The following is a 27829-nucleotide window of genomic DNA, read 5'->3' on the forward strand; positions in this document are numbered from 1 at the left end:
CTCAGGCACAGCACAGAGTGACAGAACAGTCTAAAGAACCAGGATACACAGCAGGGATAGGTACTGCCTCAGGACCAGACGAGTGAATGGATACCTTTTGCAGTCTAAGTGGACTTGACCCACTATGGGTGAGCAATCCTCTAATATCAGACTTTATATCTTGAATATTTTTCAAATATAAATATATCATTACAATGAATATATATCATTGATTTGATATTTTGTTTATGTCACATCTATACCTGTAATATGTATGATATTTATATTGAAAGTTTGTTTGAAAACATTGTATGTTGCCAAGAACCATAAAACCAGAATATATCTATTTTTGCAGTACTGCTATTTTATTAAGGACTTTTCAGTTAGGCTTATTTATTAAATGTGTCACTCACATCAACTGTAGATGATGCACTGTGGTCAAACTTTAGAATGTGATTTATTTTACATGACATAATATTTTAAACAAGCTAGCAGATGGAAATGTAACGATTTAATACACTGATTTCACAAACTTCTTCAGTTGTCAGAGTATATGGCAGATCGGTTCCTTCAAATACATTGATTTAGTCCAATCTCAAGCTGTTTCTCACCCAGTAATATGAAAAGTGATGAGCTTGGCCAAGATAAGCAATAAACAATAAGAAAAATGCACGAGAATTTTCAAAATTATAACCTAATTTTATTTTAGATGTTCTTGAACATTCAGATCATATTTCTTTGTGGAGAGGGTTTGGATCAAGAAGGTATATGGTTTCTGTGTGGAGAGGGTTTGGATCAAGACAATATTGATCCGATGAAAGAATGAAGACTATCAATTACCATATAACTGGTTGAAAATTTAAGCACACCCTGTTTTTCATTTCCAGGACTGGAACCAGACATGGTACACGCATAACCCCGAACTGAGCAATTGCTTCCAGAACACAGTCCTGGTGTGGGCTCCATGCATCTACCTGTGGGTCCTCTCTCCATTCTATTGCCTTCATCTGTACTGCCACGGCCGAGGTCGGCTGCCCCTCTCTTCACTCTGCAGTGCCAAGCTGGTGAGACAGACCACTAAGACCTGTTAATGTTATACAAGCCTGTTCGGGTCTCAAAAGTACCAGCTTTGTGGGCTATAAAATTCAAACCAGAATGTTAAAACAAAGTGAACGTGGTGGTCTGGGTAGACTGAGGGGTCGAGTTCTCGCTTTAGTGGCTGAGGAAGACAGTAAAAGAGAGAGTGGTGTGTGTAACCTCAGTTTGTGGTGTAAGTGCGGTTAGCACTCTAGTGAGCTGTGATGTCACTTTTCACCCTTCCGCTCTAAAACTCTTTTGTTTGAAATACATTTGTTCCTCCGTTTGTTCAGTCACACAGATTCCAATCCAGTCTTATCATAATGTAAATCGCACCTCTTCTCTACAGTCATCGACCACTGGAGCATCCGGGAGAGTGACTCAGTTCTCACCTTGATATGAATTGTATTCCTCTTTGCTCTTTTACAGTTGTTGGGGTTCTTCTTGGCATCCTTTGGTTTTGTGGAATTCTTCTACATCCTGTTGGAACGAAGACAGGAAATCCAGCAACACCTTGTCTTCTTGCTCAGTCCCATCTTACGCAGTCTCACCGTGGTAATGTAACCTCTAAGTTTCAAATTTATGATAAAAATGTAACGGTAGCAGGAGAAATCAGTCATTTTAATAGGAATCCACGCGAACAGGAGTTAGGCAGTCATGAGATTGAAAGATTTCCCCATGCACACTTTGCAACACACTTTTCAAGTCGCTCGCCTGAATTCGGCTGATGCTTAGTTTGAAAGTAACTTCTGTGTGAACTGTGGATACAATAGACATTTGACCTTTTTTTCCCATGAAATTTTGCAGAAATTAATTTCCATTTTGGCCTAGACTAGTTTACATTGGTTAGCGTTGTGGTGTATAATGTTGGCCAGCATAACCATGTACATTTTAGCTACTGAAGCCAGTTGGCTTTGTTTTCCTTTTAAAGTTGGTTAAACAAAGAAGTCATGCTGGTGAAGAAATAAAAAGAGACATATGTACGTCTGATGTAGCCTATGTATGTATGTCTGACATTAGAAAATCTGTCAAACATGTCAACAAATGAAAGAGGTAGATTGCCTCACTGTAGTAAAGTTCCCATTTATTCACCAGTGTTTTGGTACAGATGATCTTCATCAAGTAGAACTGTGGGGATTTTGCAGCAGTGTGTGGATCTACCTTAATTTAGTTTGTGATAAGCCTAGTGGGAACACCAGCATCCCATATTAGGAACCAGTATCCAAAACATAACCATATGTCTTAAAGATGGATGCATCAGCCCACATATGCAAATATACATTAAAGATGCAAGCTTCAGTCATTCCACTTCTACCTTCATTTCTCAACACACCTGCTTATGTCTGTAAAAAAGCTTACACAGCAGGAGCTGTTTTCATCTAATAGACTGTGACATTCTGAGGTAAACTAGGTTAGGGGCACACCTACACAAGGCCTAATGAACACAATCTCATCATCGCTTTCTGGGCTCCAGACCAGACTCATGACCCATCTGTGGTCTCTTCAGACACCTAAGTCAACATTGGCTAGTGTCATAGAAAAAACACTTTAAGAGTTAAACAGTGTGATCTTGTCCTGAAACGACCCCTTTCTTAACAGATTATAATCTTAATTGGTCAAAAGTGAAATAAAGCAATGTCATAGCTTGGGCAAGTGCTGGAATGCGTGTTGAAAACCTCAATAACAATTTTAGAGATTTATAAAGAAGGTGCAAAAATATTGCTTTTAAATTCTGAAAATGTTGCTTCGTTGCTTTGCCCAACCTCCTTTACCACCTATGGGTTGCTTGCGTAATATTTAGGCTTATGTAATGAACAGTTTAGCAACAACCACCACAATTCTATTAAACCTAGAGGGGTAATTTACTGAGTAGGTTGCTCCCCCCAATTGCAATTTATTTACAACACCGTCTGGATTGTTGTAGCACCAGATTCATTAAGAGAACACTGTAAACTTGCCCAAATAAGTGGATCGTTACTGGAACTGATCCATCTTTCAGGTTAGTTATGAGTGCTAGTTTCGAAGAAGATACATCAAACTACCACAGTCTGGCACACTTTGCTGGGACTGTATGCCATCAGTCCACCAGATTCGGACAACTGAAATGGCTCTTTACAATACTTTTCTTCATCATTTGATCATTATCTTTTACTTTAACTAATTTGGTACAAACCTTTAACCATGGGCTATAACCATTACACATTCCTGTACATCTGGTCCCCCTCGATATTGAATTGTTGGTTAATATTGTTGTGTGGAGCTGAAGTATGCTGTAATGGTTGGCTACTTTTTCTACCAACCATAAGCTGCTGCCGGTTTCACTGCGTGCTGTCATTTAAGCTGCAGGAAGGAGATCTGTCTCTGTCTTCTATCGCTCGTAACTCTCCAGTATAATTACAAGCTTTGGCTTCCTCCCACTGTCCAGAGGACTTCTTCTCGTGAGACGGGAAAGTCAAAACACAACATCAACAATGCAGATGTTACATGTGGTCTGCATGTTCTGTTTCCAGGTAGCGCAACAAACCTCCGCAGGCATCTTTCATTAGGACATGATTAAGAGTTCCTTTTAAAGGTTTCACCTCATTTCTCTGAGGTTATATGGCTTTGGTTTGGTTTTGAGGAGGCGTCTTTGGGTCCAGCCCTGCTCCTTAATCTGTACCGCACCAGGAGGCTGCTTTTTATGTAATCAAATGTTTTGCGCTACCTAGGAGATACTCCAACAAATGAACGTCACATCAAGCTTGGGATTGCCGAGAACTGGTCTGGTTTTGAGACATGGAGAATGTCAAATTGTTTTTGGATGAAGAAAAGACAGTAATTAAGAGAGATGTGAGATCAACAGAGGCCACACTTTACATGTGTTGTTTTATTAGAGGAGACAGCTGTGGTGGTAGACAGGAAAATCCCAATATAACCTCGACAAAGCTACTGACTTCAGGTCATCACTAAAGTACTTTGTACAATTGTACAAGTAAGGTTTGCCTAAAAAAAATGCATCTACTTTTTTTCTCTGATCTTATCCATTACTGTCACTGCATTCAGGGTTCAGAGTTAAAGTCAGTTCTTAAACACTTTTATCCATATGCTTTGATGATGAAGTAGCTTAATTTGCATGCTACAAATGTTTTTTCCCCATATCTTTCTTTCTTGGTTGTGTGTTGTTTTGACAGGATAAAAGTTATTTTCTTACTGATCTTCCTTTTCTCTAAAGGTCATGGCCTCAGTAGTTGTAATTTAAATCTATTAAATATAATTAACTCTATTTAAAGTCCTTCACAATGAGTTGCGTAACTCATATGAAATGTGTAATTTCAAAAAGGATGAAGTAATGAAGTTTCCCTGAACACTTTCCCTGTTTTCCATTGGTCGGGCAAACAGACAGTCCCATCCCTAAACTCACGCCATAGGTCACTCAAAGAGAACCACACTGGCTACACTTAATGGGGCTGGATCCTACGAATGGCTTAGGCTGGGATAGGAGAAAGTATTTTGAAAAACTGAAAAAATTACATACTTTGCCTTTAAAGTAAACTTGCATCAGTCAGTAGATATTCATCAGGAAGAGCGCTATCTGTAATTAGGCTCCTTTTTAAAGTCATTTGTTATTACTGTTTTGTATGAACTGTAATTTTAGCAGATGAGAACAATGTCATTAACAGCTGTGTGTTTGACAGGTGTTAGCTGTGTGCGTGATTCATTGGGAGAGAGTGCGGGGATGCCGTTCGTCTGTCTTCCTGTTCTTCTTCTGGCTTTTGGGCGTGGTCTGTTCCATTATTCCACTTCATGCAAAGGTCCAGCTGGCTGTTGAACAGGTGAGAAAAATGACAACTGACACAGACCCCACATCCGGAGAATTTCAGTTTCACGATGCATTAACAAAAGCTTGGACTAACCCTACCCATACAGCCACATATGGGTGTATTGACATATGGATGAAATACAGGTGCACGCATGCAAACATGCATACATGGTCATAGCAGATACATATCTATACATGAACAAGCAAATATTTTGCAGCACACTCACACAAACACTTGGCAGCTCAGCATTCCAGCAGTTTCTACTTTTAGTACTGTTGATTTTCCCCATGCTTGGACTTGGTTTGTCACATTCATATCATGAGTTCAGGTGAAGTCCAAGTACATGTAGGTGTTAGTTTAAAACATATGTCAGAAAGTGTTTAAATCTGCGCTTATTGTACCTTACAGTATGAGTGTCATACTTTTAAATTATAAAAATGTAATATGCCATGTCAATAACCAGGCTAAAGTATGTTTTTTTAAATTAATTGCATATTCCACACAGTCATTTTAGCCTAAGGACAATAAAAAAAACAAAAAAAAAAACTATCAAGAAAGCAGGTTTAAGAGTTTTAGAAATGAGACTAGGTGGTTCTGCCCCACTTCATGCAAAGTGGGTCAAAACATAAAGACAGATAAGCATATATTGTCCTGACTTTATGCTTGGATAAGAGTGGGATGACATTTTGACTGACCTACATTTTGACCACTGTAACCACACTGGCCTTGTTTTTTATTTTGTGGTGTAGTAAAAAAGAAAGCCTCTATCTTGGCAAGGGGCTCCATGGCCAAACGGATGTTTACTACAGATTTGTCTCAAAATGGCTTGTGCTCCAATAGTGTAGCCAAGACTCTATATCCAGGACACCAGAAAGATAAACTTAGTATACTATACGTTTAGAAATGCACGCACAGCATATGAACAGCACATGTATAACATTTGTAAATATAGCTACAGTTGGCTCCTCACCAGCAAATAGTGGCCGGAGGTTTGAACAGCAGCAATCTATGAGTTTCCAGATTGTAGCGTGACTTGAAGCCTTTTATGGCTCTTTTCATACGTAATTCATTTAAATAAAGCAGGCCATTAAAGAGTTTGGTTTTCACCATGATTTCCCTTAACTGTTCAAAATAAGCTTTACTATGTTGTTAATGCTCGTGCACACCCATGTCTTCTTACATTAGGCGAAGTAAGAAGGGGCACTGCACTGCACAATTTCCTATAGAATAAACAGATCATATTTTTTACATTAATCCTTAGTTTGGGACATGACACAACTCAGTAAACAACACGTCTCCCGCATTCTCCACCAACTAGTTCTTCTGCGGCTAGCCAGGGAGTTCTCGCGTGACATTTTGATTGACCAGAATGTCCTCAGAAAACAAGCACTTCAAGGTTCATTAAGAGAGGTAGTTTTGGATATTCAACAACAAGTCGCGCTCCAGAGAGTTCTATAGGAACAGAATGTTCAGCCTGTAAACAGCATGTTGGGAAGTCTGCGGATCAGGGCTGGAATAGCATCACAGTAGCATTATGGGAAATCCCTGGTTGCGGTACTCATTTAGATGGGAAAGTCTGCCTATGGTCTCTCTCTCTCTTTCTCTAATCTGTATGTGATCCGCTGTTTCTGTTTTTCAGGGTCTTTCTCCGGATATTGTGCGGTATTTGGCCTTTTTCTCTTACTTCGCCCTGCAGTTGGCGCAGCTCTTCCTCAGCTGTTTTGCAGACCAGGCCCCCTCAGGCAAAGCCGTTCTCAAGGTACGAACAGAGCGAACTCTAAAATAATCCATCACAAACAATCCTGTGGTGTTTACTTCTGTTTTTATATAATATAGAACACAAACCCCCCATTTTAAAGTGAATTATGGTAATGGCGGTAGCATTTCCAACTACTGTCTCCCGCAAGAATGTTGCACTTAGATATTAGCTGAAATCCTGATTGGATAAAAGAGACGTTTTCAGCAGAACATGAAAACATCTTGACTCATCTACATGGACACTCTGTGGTCCTCCTTCCCGGATAATGTTGTATCCTTTTTTAAACCAAATTCTTGACTCATTCTGCCCACTGTTTGGTTGTTATGTATGCAAATTACACACATAGCACAGAGCAGAGCAACACAGAATGTAATCTCCTGACGTCTTGTGAGATAGTGGTCCATCTGACTGTTGTCTTCCAGCGAAAAACAAAGAAACAAGCTCAGAGAGGAATTAAGAGTGTTTGTGATGAGGTTGTAGCCACAGACGATGTGCCACACCCCCTGAACCCCCCATCCCCCCGTCACCACCGGCTCAGTCACTTCCTGTGTAGGGTTATTCACAGCATCCTGAAGAGTGAGACCTCCGGTGTGGAGGCGGGAGAGAGTGTGTGTTTGGGTGGACGGCTATATGGGCAAAGGGGCAGTACTGAGGTCAGCAGTGGGTGGAAGTGTGTTACTGCGGCACATAAGGCACACACACACACACACATACACACACAGATAGAGGTCTACCAATCTTATTCACAGATGCTTTCACACTGTTTCTCTGTTTACTCTTAGTCGACTTTTGCCAAATATGATTTCTAGCCACTGCTTTCTCCATCCAAGAAAGCAAAATTGTGCAACCCTCCACCTGGTTATTTTTCTGTATAATGTTAGAACTGTTTTGACAAACCTTGTTATAGTTTATAATATAATCTGTATATGTATCATATTTTAATTAAAGTGTTTTTAGATAAATATGAATTTTTAATGTTAACGGTACTGGTACAATTAGTGAACTGGGCCAATATATATATGGGATTTGGCCTACTTTTTGTTAAACCAAAAACATATTTAAACATATTTAAACATATTTAAACATATCCACATGCTGTATTTTTTTGGGAATATAGTGTATTTGTAACCAACTTGTTCCAACTTGTTCTTCTTCCTTTTCTCAGAATGCATGTCCTGTTCAAGATGCATCGTTCTTGTCCAAGATCCTCTTCTGGTGGTTTAGCGGGTATGGAATTAAATGATTTGAATACCATTACTAATTTGTAAAAACTTTTAAATACTTGGTCCAGTTAAAGAAATGTATTCCGTTTGTGTTGTGTGTGCTTCCAGGTTGGTTTTTAAAGGATACCGTTCTCCTCTGCAAGCAGAAGATCTGTGGAGTCTGAGGGAAGAGGATACATCAGAGAGGATCATATCCGACCTGGAAGAAGAATGGACAGCGGAGCGTACCAAATTACAGCAGTGAGTTGCATTGAAACATCAGACGTTTTTTTTCCGTTTGAGCACGTGTACATTTATGTTGTTTGCTGTGGATCCTCATGCTGCTTTGATCAGTGCAAACGTATTTCCATCTGAAAGATGCCCACAAATAGACAGACCTAATATAAGACAGAAAAGGAGGCCTGCTGTGGACACCATCGAGACAAGTGGATTGTGTCAACTGGTTGGCTTGTTAACACTTTTCTGCTTTGAACATGCAGTGTTTTCAAGTCCTGTGAAATCCTCTTTTAAGGCTCACATGTCAGAGGTCCAATTGCTATGCGTTTTACAATTTGTGGAAACTTACATTGTGCCACAGGATGTTTTAATGTCATTCTGTTTTCAATTAAATCTTACAAAGAGGGATTAAAAGGCTTAACAACTGCATTTAGGCTTCATCACCAATTTCTTATGCACATGTCCGTTTGCCTCTTCTTCATCTACAGGCAGGAGAACCACCTAAGCACCAGTGTTGCCTTGGGATCTCGACTACCAGACCAGGCCCAACTCCTCAGGAAGATTCAAAAAGAGCAGAGTTCGGGATTCTGTCTGTTACGGACACTTGCGCGGAGCTTTGGACCCTACTTCCTAACCGGGACCCTGTGCCTCATGGTCCATGATGCCTTCATGTTTTCAGTTCCACAGGTTCTAAGGTGAGAAGAAAGTCAAAAAAGTCATCTTGACCTCATCCTTAGTTTAAGTTCTCAAACTTTGGGCATTTGGTGTAGGGTAAGTTAGGCTTTGGCCTGTGTTTATGAAAAGTTCTGCCTTCAAATAAACACAGATGGCCCCTCTGTGCTTTTAAAGACAGCTCGCTAGGTTATCAAAATATTTTTAGAAGAGACATCTTACGGTAACAATATCTTGGGATGAAAACAGGAAGTGGCAGTGTGCGGCAGGTGCTTGAGTCAGAGACGCCATACCAGCCAGACAGAGATTATGCTGTTTATGCCCACAGAGAAGCAATTATGGCTTCAAGTCTGAAAGCCTGAGAGCGAGAGATGACCACAGCGCTCTGTCCGCCGTAGACGTGTTAGCTTCAGGGAGGGTAGAGGAACACTGTCGGGGTTGTGGTTACTATAGGAAAGCTGCCAGCTAAATGGGAGGTTCAGTCAGCTACCAGAAAACTGTAGCAGGGAAATCCAAACTGTAGCAAGCAGATATATTGTACTGGGATGTTGTGTCAAAAAAGGTGGACTTTGGTGGGAACTGTGGAAACATTCAAGGTCTTCTGCCCTCAGAGTAACCAACATGGATTTTGTAGCATTTGGTTAGCATTCAGAGAAACATTTTTCCAGTTGAACATGCTACGTCTTGTTAATCTCCACAAATCTACCATTCTTCATTTTCAAAGAAAGCTGTGGCTTTAAGCGCTGCTGTAAACTTTGAGCCAAACCACAATGGTTGGATATGGTCTGTTACAGAGGAATCTAGCCAAATGCTTAGTTACATCAAAAATCAGCAAATTTCTTTATACTATATAGTGCCTTCATTCACCTCCTTTTCTCTTTTTTTATAAAGTCTGTTGTTAGGCTTTATGAAGGACGAGGATGCTCCGCTTTGGAAGGGCTATTTCTACGCCTCTCTTGTGTTCCTCCTGTCCTGCCTTCAGTCTGTCTTCAACCACCAGTACACATACACCTGCTTTACTGTGGGCATGAGGGTTAAAACAGCTGTCATGGGTCTTGTGTACAGAAAGGTAGGCCATCTCACTAGCACAAAAACCTTGTTAAAACATGGTTCTGTGATTGGTCAATGTTTTTTAAGTAATGGGAGTATTCAAGGGCAGTACAACTACACTTTATGGACAAAGGTATTGGGACACACCTCTTAATTTTTTAATTAATCCATTGTCACGTGTATAGAATCAAGCATCTAGCCATGCTATTATTGGAAAGTGGAAGTATTTAGGAACAACAGCAACTCAGCCGTCTTTGGGATGAACTGGAGCGCGATTGCAAACCAGGTCTTCTCTTCCAACATCCAAATGCTCTACTGGATGAATGCACAACATTTTTCAATGAAAAACTCCAAAAAAGCCATCCCAGAAGAGTGGAAGCTTAGTGGTAGCTGCAAAGGGAGGACCAATGCCATATATCCATGCATTAAGAATGTTAGTGTAATGGTCAATTACCCAATATGCTGTCCCAATATAATATAATATAATATAATATAATATAATATAATATAATATAATATAATATAATATAATATAATATAATATTATATTATATTATATAATATTATATAATATTACCATCACAGTCCCGGAGTCTACGCATGCTACTCAGTTCACCCCAGAGCCAGGATCTATGGTCCGCATATCCAGTTCCCACCCAAGTCCCCACACTCGAAATCCTTGCCTTCTTCGCTGGTCCTGTCGGGATTTTTGGATGCTCCAGGTCCCATCCAGGGATCATCCTCCTCCAATGTTCCTGCTTAACTTCTTTTTCCCATCTCCTCCACTGGTTATGGCAGTCCCCTGGATCCGTATGCTTCGCTGGTGTTGTCCAGCTCCTTGGCTCTGGCCCCCGCCACTAGCTCCGTACGGCTTTGCAACTTCGCCTTGGGGTTTCCGTCCACCAACTCAGCATGAGGCTGAATCCCTAGCAGCACCTCAGGCCTCCAGGCCCATTTCTCCACTTCGGCCTGTCAGCCAATCAGCACTGTCCCGGCTCTGCATTCCCTCGTTTCCACCGTTGCCTGTCTGCCCTGGAACTCCTTCGGGCTCCCTCATCGCTCCGGATCAACCTTGGTGGATCGTTGCTCAGCTTCCACCACAGACTTCTGGGTCTCTGGTTGCACCTCGACCCTCTACCCCTTCAGATTTCCCGTGAGCCAGCAGCTCCACCTTGGGCTTCCAGGCCATGGATGTTGCTCTGGTCCATCGGCCTCTCTACTCTGCCAGATACTCCATGCACCCTTCTGTTCCTGATTACTTCCCTCATTTACTATGTTTATATATATATATATATATATATATATATATATATATATATATATATATATATATATATATATATATATATATATATATATATATATATATATATATACTCCTTGTTTGTTAAGTCCTTTGTCAGTTATTGTCTCAGATTACATGTTGTTTTCCAGTACTACTATTTGAAGTGTTTCTAGTAGTCATTACAATAATGAAATGTTTTAATCAATCTTTCTCTCTTCTTTTGTCGTTGCATCTTGTTTATCCCCAGTCTCTTGTCGTGAATAGTGCAGCACGCAGAACATGCACAGTGGGTGAGATAGTCAATCTGGTCTCTGCCGATACCCAGAAGCTAATGGATTTTGTGGTGTATTTCAATGCGGTGTGGCTGGCACCTATTGAGGTCACACTCTGTCTTTTCTTTCTTTGGCAGGTAAGGGCACACATATTTGTGTATTTTCATTCCGCTCCAGTAATCTATCTCCATTCTAATAATATAAGTAAAGTCTGAACTGCATTTTTAAAGGGTTAGTTCACCCAAAAAGGAAAATTTTGTCGTCATTTACTCTCCCTCAAGTTGTTCCAAACCTGCATAGACCAATTGACTATCATAGTATTTTTCCCCTACCATGGTAGTCAATGGGGCTCAAAATCTGCTTATATACAAACATTCTTCCAAATATCTTCCTTTGTGTTCAACAGAAGAAAGAAATTAATGCAGGTTTGGATCAACTTTTTGGGTGAACTAACCCTTTAACATGTGGGGATATTGGTTGAATAGTTGTTTCAGCTTCCCAAGAAATAAACAAGACATCTCTTATTTCAGCTTTTAGGACCATCAGCTCTTGCGGGCATTGCGACAGTGATCTTTATCTTCCCTCTGAATGGATTCATTGCAAGGAAGAGAAGCAAACTCCAGGTACTGTAATGTTGTATTTAGGGATTCATGTGTTGTTACTCACCTGCTTTTTGAGGCCCAGACTCCTTAAAGGGGCTGTGAACTGTGCAATGATGCGCTTTTGGGATGGTTAATTCTAAATGAGATTCTCATTAAAGGAGATAAAAATGAGCTAATATCCTCATACATCTCACCCAATAAGATGTTTTCTGAGACATCAGACTGTTGAGGAGTGCTATGAATGAATGAGTGCTAAAGTCAGCGTGAAGGGTCCACAGCTGGTTTAGATAGTGAAATGAGCACAGCGTGAGTGTGCGGGTTGGATTCAAGCTTCTCTTGCTCCTTTGAAGTTCCCCATGCTTCCTCTGAAGCAAAGCAACCACACGCTTGCAAATGGCAATAAAAACTCAAATTTTATTTTCAGAAAACAACAGACATTTGGCATGCCACTGATTGAGTCAATCTCTCAGCTCATAGCTATTGTGTTCTAGAATATCTTAACATGCAGTTAGGAATTTATTGCCTTCTTTATTCTGACATAAAATAAATTCTGCTGAAAAGACCAGTGTAAGAACACCAGTGTAAATTGGTTTGATGCTGGTTTAACTGGTGGAGCAGAAAAAGCTTCATGTTCATCAGCAAAACACTCATTTTTCTGATCATGTATGTCTTTCTGGTACCATCAAGAAGCTATAGGAACATCAGAAGATCAGTATTAATAACACAACATATACTGGAAATATGCTACATAGCTTTTTGTCAGCAGGGCAGCCAGACATCAAGAAACAAAAAAGCCAAATAGCTCTCTATTTAGTGGTGCTATGCTAAAACGTGTGGTGTGTTGATGACAGTTGGCTGTTTTCTGTTCATTCCACAGGAGATACAAATGAAGTACATGGATGGACGGGTCAAATTAATGAACGAGATTCTGAATGGTATCAAGATCTTGAAGTTTTACGCCTGGGAAAAGGCTTTTCTTGAGCAAGTCCTGGGATACAGAGAGAAGGAGCTTAAAACGCTGAAGAAATCTCAGATCTTGTACTCTGTGTCTATTGCCTCATTTAACTCCTCGTCCTTTCTGGTGAGAAATTCAGCTTAACATTCTTAGCTTAAATTCAGCTAAGAAAGATTTTAAAGAATTGTGTCAGGGATGTCACCAAGTGTTGTGGTACTCAAGTCCAAATCCAAGACCTTAAAGCTCATAAATCTGAATACAGGTCCAAGTCTAAATGTTCTAAAAAATATGTTCTTGAACATGGACACACTTTTAGGAAGGACCTAAATCTAAATAGACACTATATAGAAGTAATGATTGTCAGCTTACATTACCTAAAAGACACGATGTGATATTATAGTTTTGACTGTGATTGCTATTTCCATTCTTTGCCAGATTGCTTTTGCCATGTTTGGTGTCTATGTGCTCATTGATGATAAGAATGTTTTGGATGCTCAAAAAATCTTTGTATCAATGGCTCTCATCAACATACTGAAAACTCCTCTAAGCCAGCTTCCCTTTGCCATGAGCACAACCATGCAGGTGAGAATTATATGATCTCCACATACTATTCTATATATATTCTGCCCTGATTATTTAATGTTGCTATTATGTATTAAGTTATTGCTTTATTTCAAGATTCTACTGATCTTGAATTAAATGTGAAACTTATTCTTTCTGTTGCAGGCTCTCGTCTCTCTAAAGCGTCTTGGGAAATTTCTCTGTCAAGACGAACTCAAACCAGACAATGTAACAAGAGAATCCTTTAAATCTGGTGAGAGACCACTTGTTGACAAACATTATTGTGCAATAGATCTGTACGGCTAAAAACAGACTGAATGTTGTCTGTACTCTATGAGACTTTTCCTCTGCTCTTCACCTCCGCCTGTCAGTAAAAATATGAGCAAGAGCGAGATTAACAACAGTTTGATAATAGCCTCTAAATTTCACAGTTAGATGGTACGGATGTCTCACTTCCTCTCCCTGGAACAAACAATTAGAGATCTCTAAAGATTCACTGGATTGGCTACATGTAAATGAAGTGTAGCCTACTACATAACATTTTATTATTTTATTTTATAAAAAAAAAATACATTTTATTTATTTTTATTTTCCAACTATCTAAACTGCTTGTTCTATGTAAGGTTGCAGGGATGCTAAAGCCTCCTAGTGTTCCAGTGTCTCGGGCCAAAGGCTTTTTTTAATTTTATTTTTTAATATTTTAGATTAGATTACCTTAGACCTTGCACAAAACGTCAGTCCATTAAAAATCAATTAGCCTGAACACTGCAACAATGTTAATGTATATTTTTTATTTACTCTGCAATTCAAATTACATCTATATGTACTTGTTAGTATATTGTTTTTTTTAAAACCTATTTTATTTTTTTACAATATAAAATGTCTTCCCCTATTTAAAGCTATATTTTTTACATCCATAGAGGTTAGTTTATCCAAACTAACTTGATGGGGGGTGGGGGAGGGCGGCGTTCATCAAATCTGTTCGAGATAGCTTGTGAAAGCTATTATTGTGAAGATGAAGCTAATTAGACTGTGTAATTAAAGTGAGTCTATAATTTCACAAGCTGCAGCAGAAATCTAGTTTCCCAGAAGCAATCTCTGTAATTTTATCTGCACTTTCCTCTAGAACAATTTGTGTTTGTGACATAGATGTGTGCAGATAGTCTGCCTGCATAGATTGCATGTAATGGTAGGTGATTAAGGCATGATATTACATTATTTACTTTTGTTATTTACTTTCATTGTTGCTCTTTACTTCTCAGATGTGGATGGCGTAGTGTTTGAGAATGGAACCTTTAGCTGGTCTAAGGATGGCCCCCCGTGTCTAAAAAGGTATCATTATCCTGAAGGTTTCCATAAGGCACATAAATACACAATCAGGCAATAAGTGTCCAAGTTTCAGCAACTTCCCCCTCACTTACTCTGGGTGTGTGTGTGTGTGTGAGCAGGATCAGCGTTAAAGTTCCCTGTGGCTCGCTGGTTGCTGTTGTCGGCCATGTTGGCAGTGGGAAGTCGTCGCTGCTTTCAGCCATGCTTGGGGAGACTGAAAAAAGAAGCGGGGCAGTCTCAGTCAAGGTACTTGCACTAATCAACCATAACTCTCATTGTATATATTTTATAAAATCAAAATTTTCAATGGTATTTTATGATTATAGAATAGGTGCCCATTATGTGAGCCCTGTCGTTCAATAATATATGAAAATCTAAAATAAACTAATTTTTAGGATCAAGATTTAAAGGGTACATAACACACAGTTTCTGCCAATCTGCAGCCAAAAAACGTTCCTGCAGCCTATCTGGCAACCTCGAGTCAGGGGGGAGGGGAAAGAGGATACACCGCTCTACAGTCATTTGAAAGTGATTGCAGTACCAGTTTTGGCCACAATCTTACATACACTTCCTTTAAGTTTTATCATATTTATAAAAGACAGACACGCTGTACCAATTATTATCCGATAACAGCCAAACTAGTGAAGCTAGCACACACACACACACACACACACACACACACATCATGGATAACTTTCAATTCTCTATATATGCACTTATGCATCGATTGCTGACATTTGATGCAGTTTCACTCACTGCATGCGGTTTTGACTCATGACCCGGAAAAAACAAACACACTTGCAGAACTCCGTTGTTGCTCTGTAAAAACAAACTGCATCCACTGTTCCCTTAATGCTTGTTTATTTGGTAAGCTGAACATGGTTATCTTTTCCTCACAACCAGAAAACACTTCTTTAGTGACATTGTTGATTTTGGGGGGGCATTAACTGTAATACCTCCGCGTTGCAAGCACCAATCCGGTTCGTTTTTTTCTACTATAAACTGTACTCACAAAGATATAACGATCAAGATAAACTTAAAAATTCGCCGGAGTTGTCCTTTAAATGTCCTAATTGAACTAATGCCTAATCCTATTTTAGCCTAAGCCCTGTTTGTGAAACTAGGCCATAAACAGTATAATAAAGGACACATAATTTGATTATTTAATATTCTGTATTATTGAAATGTCACAAATCAAATTTCAAAGTGCAAAATAGTTCATCCTCACAGATTGTCTTTTCAGCATTTCTTCGCTTCTGTTTATATAGGGTTCCATTGCCTACGTTCCCCAGCAAGCTTGGATCCAAAATGCCAGTCTGCAGGACAACATTCTATTTGGACGGGAAAAAAAGGAAAGCTGGTACCAGCGAGTGCTGGAAGCCTGTGCCCTGCTGCCAGATCTGGATAATTTGCCTGCAGGAGACGCTACTGAGATCGGAGAGAAGGTGAGACCCTTGCACTTTATAAAAGGTGGAGGTAAAGTTACATTATTCAGATTGTTTCAATAGGATAAATAAGCATCCATGAGACCCATCACTATTGAGCATGTATCTGTATATACATTTTGGTATAAACATATTACTTTTTTCCAGGGTTTAAATTTGTCTGGAGGACAGAAGCAGAGGGTAAGCCTGGCACGTGCTGTTTACAGGAAAGCTGACGTGTATCTGCTTGATGACCCCTTGTCTGCTGTGGATGCACATGTTGGTCAACACATCTTCAACAAAGTTATTGGGCCCAAAGGCATACTGAGAGATAAGGTGACCTTCACTGAAACGTTCACCTTACACATGTTGTACGAGGTTAATTGGTCCTTAGCATTTACAAAATCTAACATTCAACATTTTCATTACAGACACGGGTTTTGGTGACCCACGGAATGAGCTTCCTGCCTCAGGCGGATTTGATCCTGGTTCTGGTGGACGGGGAGATCAGTGAGAGAGGCTCCTATCAAGAACTTCTGAACCGGAATGGAGCTTTTGCTGATTTCATCCACACTTTCGCAGGCTCTGAAAGGAAAGAGTGCTTTTCGGAGGCCCTTCAGAGAGGTAATGTTGTGGATACTGGTTTCGCCGCCATACTTTTAATTAGATCAAGCTTCAAGCTTTACTGGCAAAGTTTTTTTTCTCTTCTGGTGAACAGCATGAATCTTCTGTTAATACTCCTGCTTAAAGCATTGTACTATAAGCTAGACTGGTACCCATTCATTATAAACCAACCAGGACAAGTATGAAAATTCATAATGGTCTGAGATGATCTTCTAAGATGACAGCTATCTGTCAAATTCAAATGTGTAAAAAAAAATGAAAGAAGTGTTATTGATAATTTGTATGTTGAACTTCACTTGCAGGCTCCAGAAAATCCGTAAGATTGAGTGTTACTGAATTCATGCGCTTTTCCAGAGATCTGTCCCAAGAGCAGCTCATTGGGTATGGTACTTTAAATATGCTAATTCAATGATAATAAATATGTCACACAAAAAACTGAGACTGACAAATAAATTGTTGACTGCAGTTAATCGTAGGTGACTAACAGAATGCAGGTATGATGTAGTTTTGTAGGGCAACAGAATGTTTCCTTTGGCTTTTGGATTGCGCAAAATCATGTCTGGAACTACAAAAATGTATGATTCTTGCACGTTTTGTTCATCAAGAAAATCTCAAACACAACGTTTATGATCTTTGAAGCATACATACAATCGGCAGAAGTAAAAAGATGGGCCATAAATAAATATAACTTTTAAAAACTAGTCAAATTCAAGATGTTATAAACGGAAGTGCTAAAATGCGAACTAATTTTCAAATTTTAGCACTCATATCTGCAGCACCAATAACAGTCACCCAAAATAGCTCTCATAACAGTCAGCTGTATCAGTTACTTATTGTGAGAAACATAAAGGTTGTTCATTGATTCAAACTCAAATGTCTTTCAGTGGTGACACAAACAGCATTACAATTGAGCCACTACCTGATTCTGATGAGAACCACATCCCTGAAGACCTGGGGAAACTGACTAAGGTTGATAAAGCACGAATAGGCAGAGTAAGATCACTTATGTTAAAACCTTCTTTTAAAATATGACATTCCATTTCTATAAACCACACAAATCTGGCTTATAACCTTGCCTCCATTTTCTCTCTCTGCCCCTATAGGTCAAACTTGAGATGTACATTGAATACTTTCGCACCATTGGTTTGCCTTTAATAGTTTCCATTGTACTCCTGTACGCTTTCCAACAAGCAGCATCTCTGTCTAATAATTACTGGTTAAGCTTGTGGGCTGATCAGCCTGTGATCAACGGCACTCAATTAAACACAGATCTGAAACTTGGAGTCTATGGAGCTCTCGGCCTTGCACAAGGTTAGTAGAGTCTTACGTGTTTTATCCTAGCTTCAGTTATGATTCAAGTTAACAAAACTCATTTTCATAATTTCCTGTGTTTTAGGAATAGCCATATTTGGTACCACGGTGGCCATCTCATTAGGGTGTATCATTGCCTCCCGTCATCTTCACTTGGAACTTCTGAACAACGTGCTTCACTCCCCGATGTCATTCTTCGAGTCCACTCCCAGCGGCAACCTACTCAATCGTTTTGCTAAAGAGATAGATTCTATAGACAATATGGTCCCAGATGGGCTAAAGATGATGCTGAGTTACTTCTTCAAACTCATGGAAGTCTGTATCATTGTGTTGATGGCGACTCCTTTCGCTGCCGTTATCATCCTCCCTATGGCATTCCTCTATGGTTTCATACAGGTAAGCCTGAATCTGCATTTATTGGGTTCAGGAAAGACCAACAATAGATGATTTCCAACATTCCTGTTGGATTCAGGTAAAGCCCTATTTGGGTTTTGACTAAAAACTCTCTCAATCTTTTTTCACCCTTGAAGAGTTTCTACGTGGCCACTTCCTGCCAGCTGCGGCGGTTGGAGTCGGTGAGTCGCTCTCCGATCTACACGCACTTAAACGAGACTGTGCAGGGTGCCAGTGTCATTCGGGCATTCAGTGAGCAGTCACGCTTCATCATGGGTGCCAATCACAAGGTGGATCTTAACCAAACTGCTTACTTCCCCCGTTTCATAGCTACAAGGTGAGGCCCTCCGCAAAATTCTGTTTTACTATCACGATAATGTACACTCAGAATCAAATATCACAAACTGGACTAGCATTCATTCAGGAAGCATTATTGCATTCAACAACAGCCAGATAGGGTGCACAAAATGAGAAAACAGGTTAAAAAATGGTGTTGATGTAATGCAAGAGCACATTGTGCATTACCGCCCCCCTGCGGTTGGCATCCTACGAAATACATTTTGGACATTGTACTGATATATAACCTCATTCCTTGATGTCATCATGTGCAGGTGGCTGGGTGTGAATTTGGAGTTTCTGGGTAATGGCATTGTTCTTGCTGCTTCTGTTCTCTCTGTGATGGCAAAAGGAACCCTGAGCCCTGGGATGGTCGGTCTGGCTGTGTCTCATTCACTTCAGGTGTGAATCATTTCAAATGTCTCTATACAGAATCCGACATCACTAACACAAACATTACGAGAGTTACTAGAGATATTGCATGTGGCAACTTCGCTCTTGCAATGTTCACCCTCAAACCTCAGCTTCAAAATTACTTTTAACTCTTGCACAAGAGTAAAAAGGTGTATCTTTAATTTGTGGTCAGTTGTTTTCAAATTAAAATGCAAAGAAGATAATGCAGCTATTTGTTGTTCTTCTCTTCAAGACCAAGATCAGTCAAATCAGGTCCTCTTTAGTGACTCTTTTGTTTTAAAATGCCTTTTTTTGTGCTGTTTTTCAGGTGACAGGTTTCCTAAGTTGGATTGTAAGGTCATGGACAGATGTGGAGAACAACATTGTGTCAGTCGAGAGAGTAAAAGAGTATGCAGACACACCAAAAGAGGTGAGTGTGGCTGTACAGCCTAATTCAAAATTCTGTCTTCCTTGATTTACAGAAGAAAAAAATTGCCACATTTTTTCAGCCTTAATTTTTAGATGTAAATAGATATAATAAAAATATTTTTTTGTGTTGGTCAGTAATAGCAAACATTTTTAGTCATACCTCTTTACCATTATTTACAGGCCGCTTGGAGCATAGAAGGAAGTTCTTTGCCACCATCTTGGCCTCAAACAGGGACCATAGAGTTCCAAGATTATGGCCTTCAATACCGTAAAGGCCTTGAGCTGGCCCTGAAGGGCATCTCTGTTCACATCCAGGAGCGGGAGAAGGTCCATCCATACATATTCTACAATTATTGCTGTCTATTTTGTTTTTTAAAAATATATATTTTTATGGTTGGTACATACTTTGCCTTATTTCTCCTGATCAAGGTTAGATGCTTGTACTTCTTAAGGGGATAATCCAACCAATATATAACCATTTTAATGTTCTAACTAGGATGGTAAAAGTTAAAAAATATATTACTTTAATTAAACTTGACAAACATTTGGTGAGACTGTGGTAATACAAAGTGTCTCTTATGACATCTTCAATAACTTCTTGAAGTTGAGCAATACTGAAAAAATGTCCACAGTCTCTCACGCTTTGGTTCCTTTTATCATCTCAGATTGGTATTGTGGGAAGAACGGGTGCAGGAAAGTCTTCTTTGGCTCTTGGAATTTTCCGGATCTTGGAAGCAGCAAAAGGAGAGATATATATCGATGGAATCAACATTGCAGAGATTGGGCTTCACGATCTAAGATCCCGCATCACCATCATTCCACAAGTGTGTAAAACTAAGACATTTCAACTAATGGAACCAAAATAACTATATAACTGAAATATTTTGTTGCATCTGAAATGATCATGAACTCACAAATCTGTTTTGCAATTTTAATATCCTTCCAGGACCCAGTGTTGTTCTCTGGATCTCTCCGTATGAACCTGGACCCCTTCGATGCCTATTCTGATGAAGAGGTGTGGAATGCCCTGGAACTGGCTCACCTTAAAAACTTTGTGTCTGAACTTCCAGACAAACTCAATCATGAGTGCTCAGAAGGAGGTGAAAACCTCAGGTATGTGCATCTAATAGTGCTATTCTTTCACCATTTAATTTAATCAAAAATATCCAGCGTTTTTGAGACAAATGAGGAAATTGTTTTTGGTTTGAAATCTCTTTATACCATGATCACCATTGGCTTGCAAAAGAGACTTTAGATTAACAATGGTGAATGATTCTCTTCCTGCAGTCTTGGCCAGAGGCAGTTGGTATGTCTAGCAAGAGCTCTTCTTCGAAAAACAAAAATTCTGGTGCTGGATGAGGCTACAGCTGCATTGGACCTGGAGACAGACACCCTGATCCAGTATACCATCCGCAGCCAGTTTGAGGATTGTGCTGTTCTTACCATAGCACACCGCCTCAATACAATTATGGATTACACAAAGTATGTCATGATACAAAATCATTAAACAACAAACTTTTCAAACCACACAACTGCATGTCAATCTTCACAGTATATCAGGAAACATCTTAAAGCTGCTATTATGTTCGATAATACTTTCTCACATTACGTTTTTATATAAAAATGTAAGTTATCCATTTGCCTGTCATAAAAATTAGGCCTTGCAGATTTTACATCGGGTTCAGTTGGCCATGTGAATTTACTGTGTTGACCAACAGAATGATACTTGGTTTGAAAGTGACTTCAGTGTAAAATGTGCTTCATTCATTGCTGTACTGTTGACAATAGAGTGATGCAAGTGTGACATCACATTGTAGGCCAACTGGCAGTTAGCATCACACTTGTTCCCTTAACAAAAACCCAATATAATTTCTCCAATGGCTTTTGGATTACAAAAACAAAACAAGCTCTGTGATCAACAAAAGCTTATGATACCTGCATCTTTTGTCCTTCAATATCATTTTCACAGATGAACACAACTTTTATGAATTTTGACTCCTAAATGCAGTTGTCAGAACTCTTTTAGTTCCCTGAATGTACGCTAGAAAAGTGTGTAGGAGGATAATTATAAGCAAGACTGTAAAGGCAGACTGAGTTTATCTGTTTGGAGTGTTGACCCGACAGCCTAAATGGCCTGTATTCTCATTTAGCCACTTGTTAACAAATGGCTTTTTCACAACGTAACCCCTAAAACGTGCACGTGCCTTGAGCTTGAGCTCACCACAGACCTTATTTCTGCCTTTTAACCAAAATTCCATTAAAAAAAATACCATGGCTAAAATGCTGATTCCGCATTTGGGCCTGATGTAGTAGGCCTAACTGCACTGGACATTTATGACCGTGAAATTTTGCTACTGTAAGCAAACTTTAATAGACGTTTTGCATTTTCGCTTGGTTCCAGTGCATAAAAATTGATACTACAAATAAAAATAATAATGGGCTAAATAATAAAAAGGTTAATTAGATGCTTACCTTAATTGTGAATTGGATACATCACATTTCACAGTTTGCGAACATTCCGTCATTTACCACGTGCTCATCTGAATAAATTTGACTCTCGTTCTAATGTTACGCCAGATCTTGTGTAATTCATGAAAATATAAGCGGTTATCTGACAACACTTAGATGTTTATTCTTGCTCAAAGTCAAATGTCAGTAATATCTTGTTTTTATTAATACTGACTTTTCTTTTCTTTTCTCAGGGTTATTGTAATGGATAAAGGACATATCGTGGAGATGGATTCTCCCAATAACCTTATTGCAAAGAGAGGCCAGTTTTACTACATGTGTCGAGAAGCCGGTATCTTGTAAGGCCCTGTCTTCTCGCGCCCCCTTGTGGTGAAGCAAAGACTCTGCAGACTCTCTAATTCGCAGTTCTCAGTGCAGAACACAAGAGACATCCCAATAACAACTGGTGCTTCAAGAGGAAAAAAGACCAGACACTTGAATTACACATTTCTCCACAAATGAAACCGATTTGCTTGATAAATCTGAAATGAAGCTTAGATGTAAGTGTTTACTCAGGTTTACTGCCATCTTTATGAGCATAGTAATTCCATGCAGCTCTTACAGAGGAATGAGAGGAAAGCTTTTGCATTCCTGCATTCTACCAGAAGATAAAGATTGGTGCTTAGTGTTCAGTGGAAATGTGTAGCTGATTGAAACCTATACGTATTGAACCTAATTAAACAGACAAAAAACAATTAGGGAAGAAAAAGTGTCTGTTCTGCCTGCACCATAGCGACCAATGGTGAAAGAACATGAATGTGAAAAGCTAAATTGCTGAAGATGTTTTACAGTTTACGTTGGTTTTATAACAAATCAATGAAGACAATTCTATAAGCTCTAGTGGTTTCATAGTTCTCTTCATCATAGACAGACAGTTATGTGAAGAATTGTGTAAAGGAGGACAAATATGTTTACAAACATATTGCCACATATACTTGACCGGAAATTCCCTAAAGAAATTCCAGACTTGCTTTCAGACACTAATTAAAGCTTTTACGAGAGGATTTAGGGAGAAAAACAGTAGTCACCCAAAGTAGGTTGTGGTGTTTGTTCGTTTCAGCCAAAGTAAACAAATAAAATGGACAATAATGGCTGGATGAAAAAACATGCAATCTGTAAACAAGAGTAATATTGCAGACTGCTTAAATATGTTCAGTATCTCAAGAAAATATTGTTCACCACCATTCTGAAAGCAAGTTTTTTTTTATTTTGCAGTTTTGAAAAATCCCAAATCGTTTTACAAGCATTTTGTTCTCTGTAACTGTAGATTTTTAGAAATATATTTTAATCTTAAAAGTGGATATGAAAGACACAGCATCTCGTCTTGTAAGACAATGCAAAAAGCTACATATGTGACAAACATTCAAGTGCCCATGTGACACTCCAGATTTTATTTATATTTAATCTTTGACACTTCATCTCATGTTTTGTATGTTTATACATGTAATAACGGTGTATAAAGAGACTTTTGACATATTGCTAAAGGATGCGTCATTGTGCTTTTCTACAGGCTTTGTATTTGCAAAGGCATGCTGTTAAACAATTACACTCTTTGGACATGACGAAAAAGCTTCAGCAAAAAAATGAGTACCAAACTATATTTATTGTTTACAGTAGTAAAGGACAAAAAAAAAAAAAAAAAGTACATATCAGTACAGAAGGATGCCAACATCTTGAAATCTTGGGAGTCAACCCTTAAAACTTCTCTCCCTTTCAGACATATGCATTAAAGTGGGAGGTGGGAGGGCTAGAGATGTTAAAAGAGATCAGACCAGTCCTCGTGAGTGATGACAGGTACATCTCCACAACAAAGCCTGAAAGGATTCCCTTTTGATTTGCTTCAAGACCCAGTCAGATTTGAGATTTTAAAAAGGGGAGGAAAAAAAAAAAAAACAAGATTTATTGGTCTAGTTAGGTCATTCCACTCTCCTCAACCAACATATAAGAGGAAATGGGAATGGTAAATGGATATATTTCTACAGACATTTAAAAGTATAAACTTAGAACTAGTTGGTGTAATCCTGCCTTCATTAGCTAATAGAGTACCATCTTTGGGTTTTGGTCCAGAAAGGGTCACTATAAATTGTCATGTAGTCAGTCTCTTCATTTTTAAACGACCAACAGGATGGTCCATAGATCCCGTCCCTACAGTGAGCTTATACGAGAAGCAGCCCCATTAAAAAGGCAAATGAATACAACACTGGTTGAACATATTTCTACAACACATACAGGCAAATACAAAATACAATCTGAGTTGAAACAGGCCTACTTAAAGCTCTTAAGAATTTAAAGATGAAGAAAAAAGACTATGCTTCTTCACTTTTTATAGGGCAAATACACTTATGGAGGGGTCAATGGTTCCCTGTTGTGATCGGTCAGGGGGGCTTGTCGAGTGAATCAGTGTTCTGAGCAAACATAAAACCCTGCAGAGGTGGCTGGTGGGGCCTGTGGACAATTTAAAGAACTACGCCCTCTGGAGCCTTCTTGAGTTTTCCCACCACAGTAGCGGTCTAACCATTACGTATATAAATATTACTGGAAACATTTGTGATGCCCACTCTAGGAAAGCTAGAGATGACAGAAGAGAGAAAAACAGAAGGGGAAACAATGTGAAAGCATCTGAATGAAACATCATGAGGAATAAAATAGATAAGCGTGGTGTCCGGGTGGTGTGGAGTTTTAGCAGGAGCCGCCAGTTTGTTGCTGAAATACGTCAATCGTGTCCTCGTCCTCCATCTCCAACTAACAAATACAAAACAATAAAAAAATCAGTGACTTTAAAGGTGTGGAAATACTGTATAGCTTCTCAACTCTTCATTTAGATTGTATTGAAAAGTTATATAAAAAGACATCTTCAATCATCAGGTCACACATAAAACGGGTGTTTTGTGTGAGACCTGATGATTGAAGATGTCTTTTTTTTTTCTTTTTTGTGACGTGATTTTGTGTGACGTGATGATAAAGAAATATAATTTAGCTATTTAATATATTAAAATAAACATCATTAATGCAATCTAAATAAAATTAAAATAATAATAGGGAGTATGATGAGGGATTTCCAGAGTTATATTCGTTAACTGAAAACAGAAAAAAATATAATGTAAACATTTCTCATTTTCATTCAAGAACTAAAATAAAATAAAATATTACAGCTAAAAAGAAAAAAACAAATCAGTAAAAATTACATACACTATTACAAAAAGTAACGTTAAAACTGAAAATATAAAAAGCTCATTCAAAACATTAAAATACCGGTAAATGTAATAGTACATATTATTGAAGATAATATGGGGGATTTGATAGCAATAAAAAAGGGGCACTTTTGCTCACCTGCGCCGGCGTGTCTGTCTCGTTAATTGGTTGCCCGTCAAATCTAAATCTAATCTGTCTTATTGACAAACCCTGAAAGAAAAGCAATGCTTAGTTATACAATATCAGCCCAGAATTTGATATTACAGGTTTTTAATCATTATTAGAATCAATACTTTCGAGTTCTACCTATAGTGATTTAGATGTTTTGTATTGAGATTTCACTGGCTTTCTGTAGCATTGTTCCAAAAACACACTGACAATCACGGCATGACTCATGGACAGCCCACACAGCAGTCCTAAGTGCCAGGGTTCTTATGTACATGATTTAACTAGTTGTAATGTCAGGAAGAGCCTTACCTGTCTCTCACAGTATGCTTTCATTAATTTGCTGAGAGGCGTATGCCTTTTAATTTTGAACTGGACCACTGAGCCATCCTGCCCCGCCACCTTCAGATTGATGTGGTCATTCTCTGTTTTAACTCCCTCCTGAAACCATAACAAAGAGCATATACAATGAAGTGTCGTGAGATCAAATTGTGTTTACATGTTTAAATATGCTACCCTACTGTGAAATATGGTAGGAGGCCCTTGGAACATAATTTTAGAAAGGCGACAACTTAAGTTGTGAACAACAGGGCCTAGTGGATGCTAAGTTTTTAAGAACTAAGTGAATCAAGAAAATGCGAATTATAACAATGTTTAATACATCATGACCACTTATTTAACAATAACAGCAATGAACAGAACGAGACGTACAGTCCACAAAAACAGAAATGCAAATGCAGGACCAACTATTAACCTTCTAGTCAAACATTGTTGCGGCTCTGTGCGCCATTTTTAAGCATCTAGCGCAGCGAGGTGCAACTCAGAACTCAATTTCCGTAATCGATAGATTATTCAAATAAAACTTTGTGGATGAATACTGTTGATAGACGTGGATTATACACGTTAACCGTATATTTACCATCAAAATTGTGAACGAATATAGTATACAACGACATTCTTTTATATTCCGTACCGCTGTTCTTGCGGCATTTCCTTACGCCAGTGGCGTAACGTGGCCGGTCAGCGCCACTCCGCTCACAAAGAAAACCCCGCAAACGTTGAATTACACCGGGGCCAATCCGCGGTAAATACAAAACAATCGCGGACTTTGAATGAGCATCTGATTTACGCATCTTTTTAAACGTGTAGTAATGAAAATATAAGCCTATAAAACAAAAACGGATGGCATTCGCATGAAAACAAGACAATGATTGCATGCCGACCGCCTTTCTCCCGCATAAATGCGCAATCTCACTATCAGAGCAAGGTTGCACAAAATGAAACTGGAACTCGGCCTCATCCGGCTCGTTTTGAGCAAAGCTTTAAAAAACGGTGAAGTAACAAATCGGAGGCTCACCTTAGGCTTGTCTTCGGACATTTTTGCAGGTGTCTGTTGGTCTGTATTATGGAAATATACTGAACACAAGATGCGCTCTCCACACTGTAGAGCAACACAGCTGCCGACGGGAACGCGCTTTCCTTTACCTACTTTATTAACGATTGGTTGGTTTCTGGTCACATGACGTCCCTCTCTTTCGCGACTCGCGAGAGCGAGCAAAGCTCCCCGCGAATTTCTGGAGATAAGCAGGCCGTGCCGTGCTGATCGTTTACCGTCCAGGTTCTAGCAGCAGGGCTAAATAATGAATCAGTTAATATTCTGTAAAATGTACTTACCATTTCAACAAGAGGTAAAAATATAGGTGATAGCCATATATTTCCTCGTTTGCACACAATGAGGGTCGGGGTTTTCTGGCCAAGGTCTATTTACGTGTCTATATGTGGGGATAGGAAGTTGTCAGGTTTTTATTGTAGTTATTCCTCTTTATCCACATGCAAGTATTTTAGAGAAAAAATAGGAATGAAAGCAAGTTACTTTTGATATTACATTTGATATTCAGAGTTAGCACGTGTCAAAATGTTGGCTCATCCTAAATGCCCTAGTATGTTTTATCCGCATGCAGTCAAGAGAAAAGTCAACAACGTAATAATTTTTGCTAAATCCATTTTTACACAAATGTTGGTGGTGATTGCTGTTACCAGCAATAGATATGTAATGTTTATCAATGACTATAAATTTGCCACCTCCCACCGAAACACATTTGCATGATACCCATTCTTGTCTTGTGTAGTTTTTATAATCCTTTTTTGTTCTATTTAGTCGAATTGTATTTACTTTAATGTATATTTATTGTACATTGATTAAATCTATATATTAAAACTACAGTTACACGTCAAAGGTTTTGGTAAAGGGTTCATAGAAAGTGAATGAAATAA

The 27829-nt window shown here is 39.0% G+C and overlaps 2 protein-coding genes across 2 annotated transcripts; one reads left to right on the plus strand and one right to left on the minus strand.

Annotated features, from left to right (window-relative positions):
• On the plus strand, positions 1–23841 carry abcc6a (ATP-binding cassette, sub-family C (CFTR/MRP), member 6a). The gene is made up of 31 exons (XM_067459157.1): positions 1–128; positions 867–1043; positions 1486–1611; positions 4731–4868; positions 6496–6615; positions 7781–7842; positions 7947–8078; positions 8543–8749; positions 9618–9795; positions 11309–11470; positions 11864–11956; positions 12813–13016; positions 13326–13472; positions 13617–13704; positions 14714–14783; positions 14900–15026; positions 16049–16225; positions 16373–16540; positions 16636–16828; positions 17131–17209; positions 17713–17821; positions 17932–18139; positions 18225–18535; positions 18670–18869; positions 19144–19270; positions 19590–19691; positions 19871–20017; positions 20356–20514; positions 20637–20803; positions 20978–21172; positions 22393–23841. Exons 1-31 carry the CDS (start codon positions 87–89, stop codon positions 22499–22501), a joined length of 4524 nt encoding a protein of 1507 aa, XP_067315258.1. The 5' UTR covers positions 1–86; the 3' UTR covers positions 22502–23841.
• On the minus strand, positions 23383–27069 carry sumo3a (small ubiquitin like modifier 3a). Its single transcript, XM_067459159.1, has 4 exons — positions 26913–27069; positions 25868–25996; positions 25529–25600; positions 23383–24940 (listed from the first exon to the last, which is right to left on the minus strand). Exons 1-4 carry the CDS (start codon positions 26931–26933, stop codon positions 24878–24880), a joined length of 285 nt encoding a protein of 94 aa, XP_067315260.1. The 5' UTR covers positions 26934–27069; the 3' UTR covers positions 23383–24877.
• Between the last annotated feature and the right edge of the window lie 760 nt (positions 27070–27829).

This window comes from Pseudorasbora parva, chromosome 12 (assembly GCF_024679245.1).
Source record: "Pseudorasbora parva isolate DD20220531a chromosome 12, ASM2467924v1, whole genome shotgun sequence".
Classification (NCBI taxonomy): domain Eukaryota; kingdom Metazoa; phylum Chordata; class Actinopteri; order Cypriniformes; family Gobionidae; genus Pseudorasbora; species Pseudorasbora parva.

What these genes read in the sequence shown, in the direction of transcription:
- abcc6a (XM_067459157.1), top strand. Translation starts at nt 87, where the DNA reads ATGGATACCTTTTGCAGTCTAAGTGGACTTGACCCACTATGG. An exon ending in ATGCAGACACACCAAAAGAG is followed by an intron (nt 19,692 to 19,870) that starts GTGAGTGTGGCT and finishes CATTATTTACAG; the next exon opens with GCCGCTTGGAGCATAGAAGG. An exon ending in GCATCACCATCATTCCACAA is followed by an intron (nt 20,515 to 20,636) that starts GTGTGTAAAACT and finishes ATATCCTTCCAG; the next exon opens with GACCCAGTGTTGTTCTCTGG.
- sumo3a (XM_067459159.1), bottom strand. Translation starts at nt 26,933, where the DNA reads ATGTCCGAAGACAAGCCTAAG. An exon ending in TGTCCGAAGACAAGCCTAAG is followed by an intron (nt 25,997 to 26,912) that starts GTGAGCCTCCGA and finishes TTATGGTTTCAG; the next exon opens with GAGGGAGTTAAAACAGAGAA. An exon ending in AAGCATACTGTGAGAGACAG is followed by an intron (nt 25,601 to 25,867) that starts GTAAGGCTCTTC and finishes CTTTTCTTTCAG; the next exon opens with GGTTTGTCAATAAGACAGAT.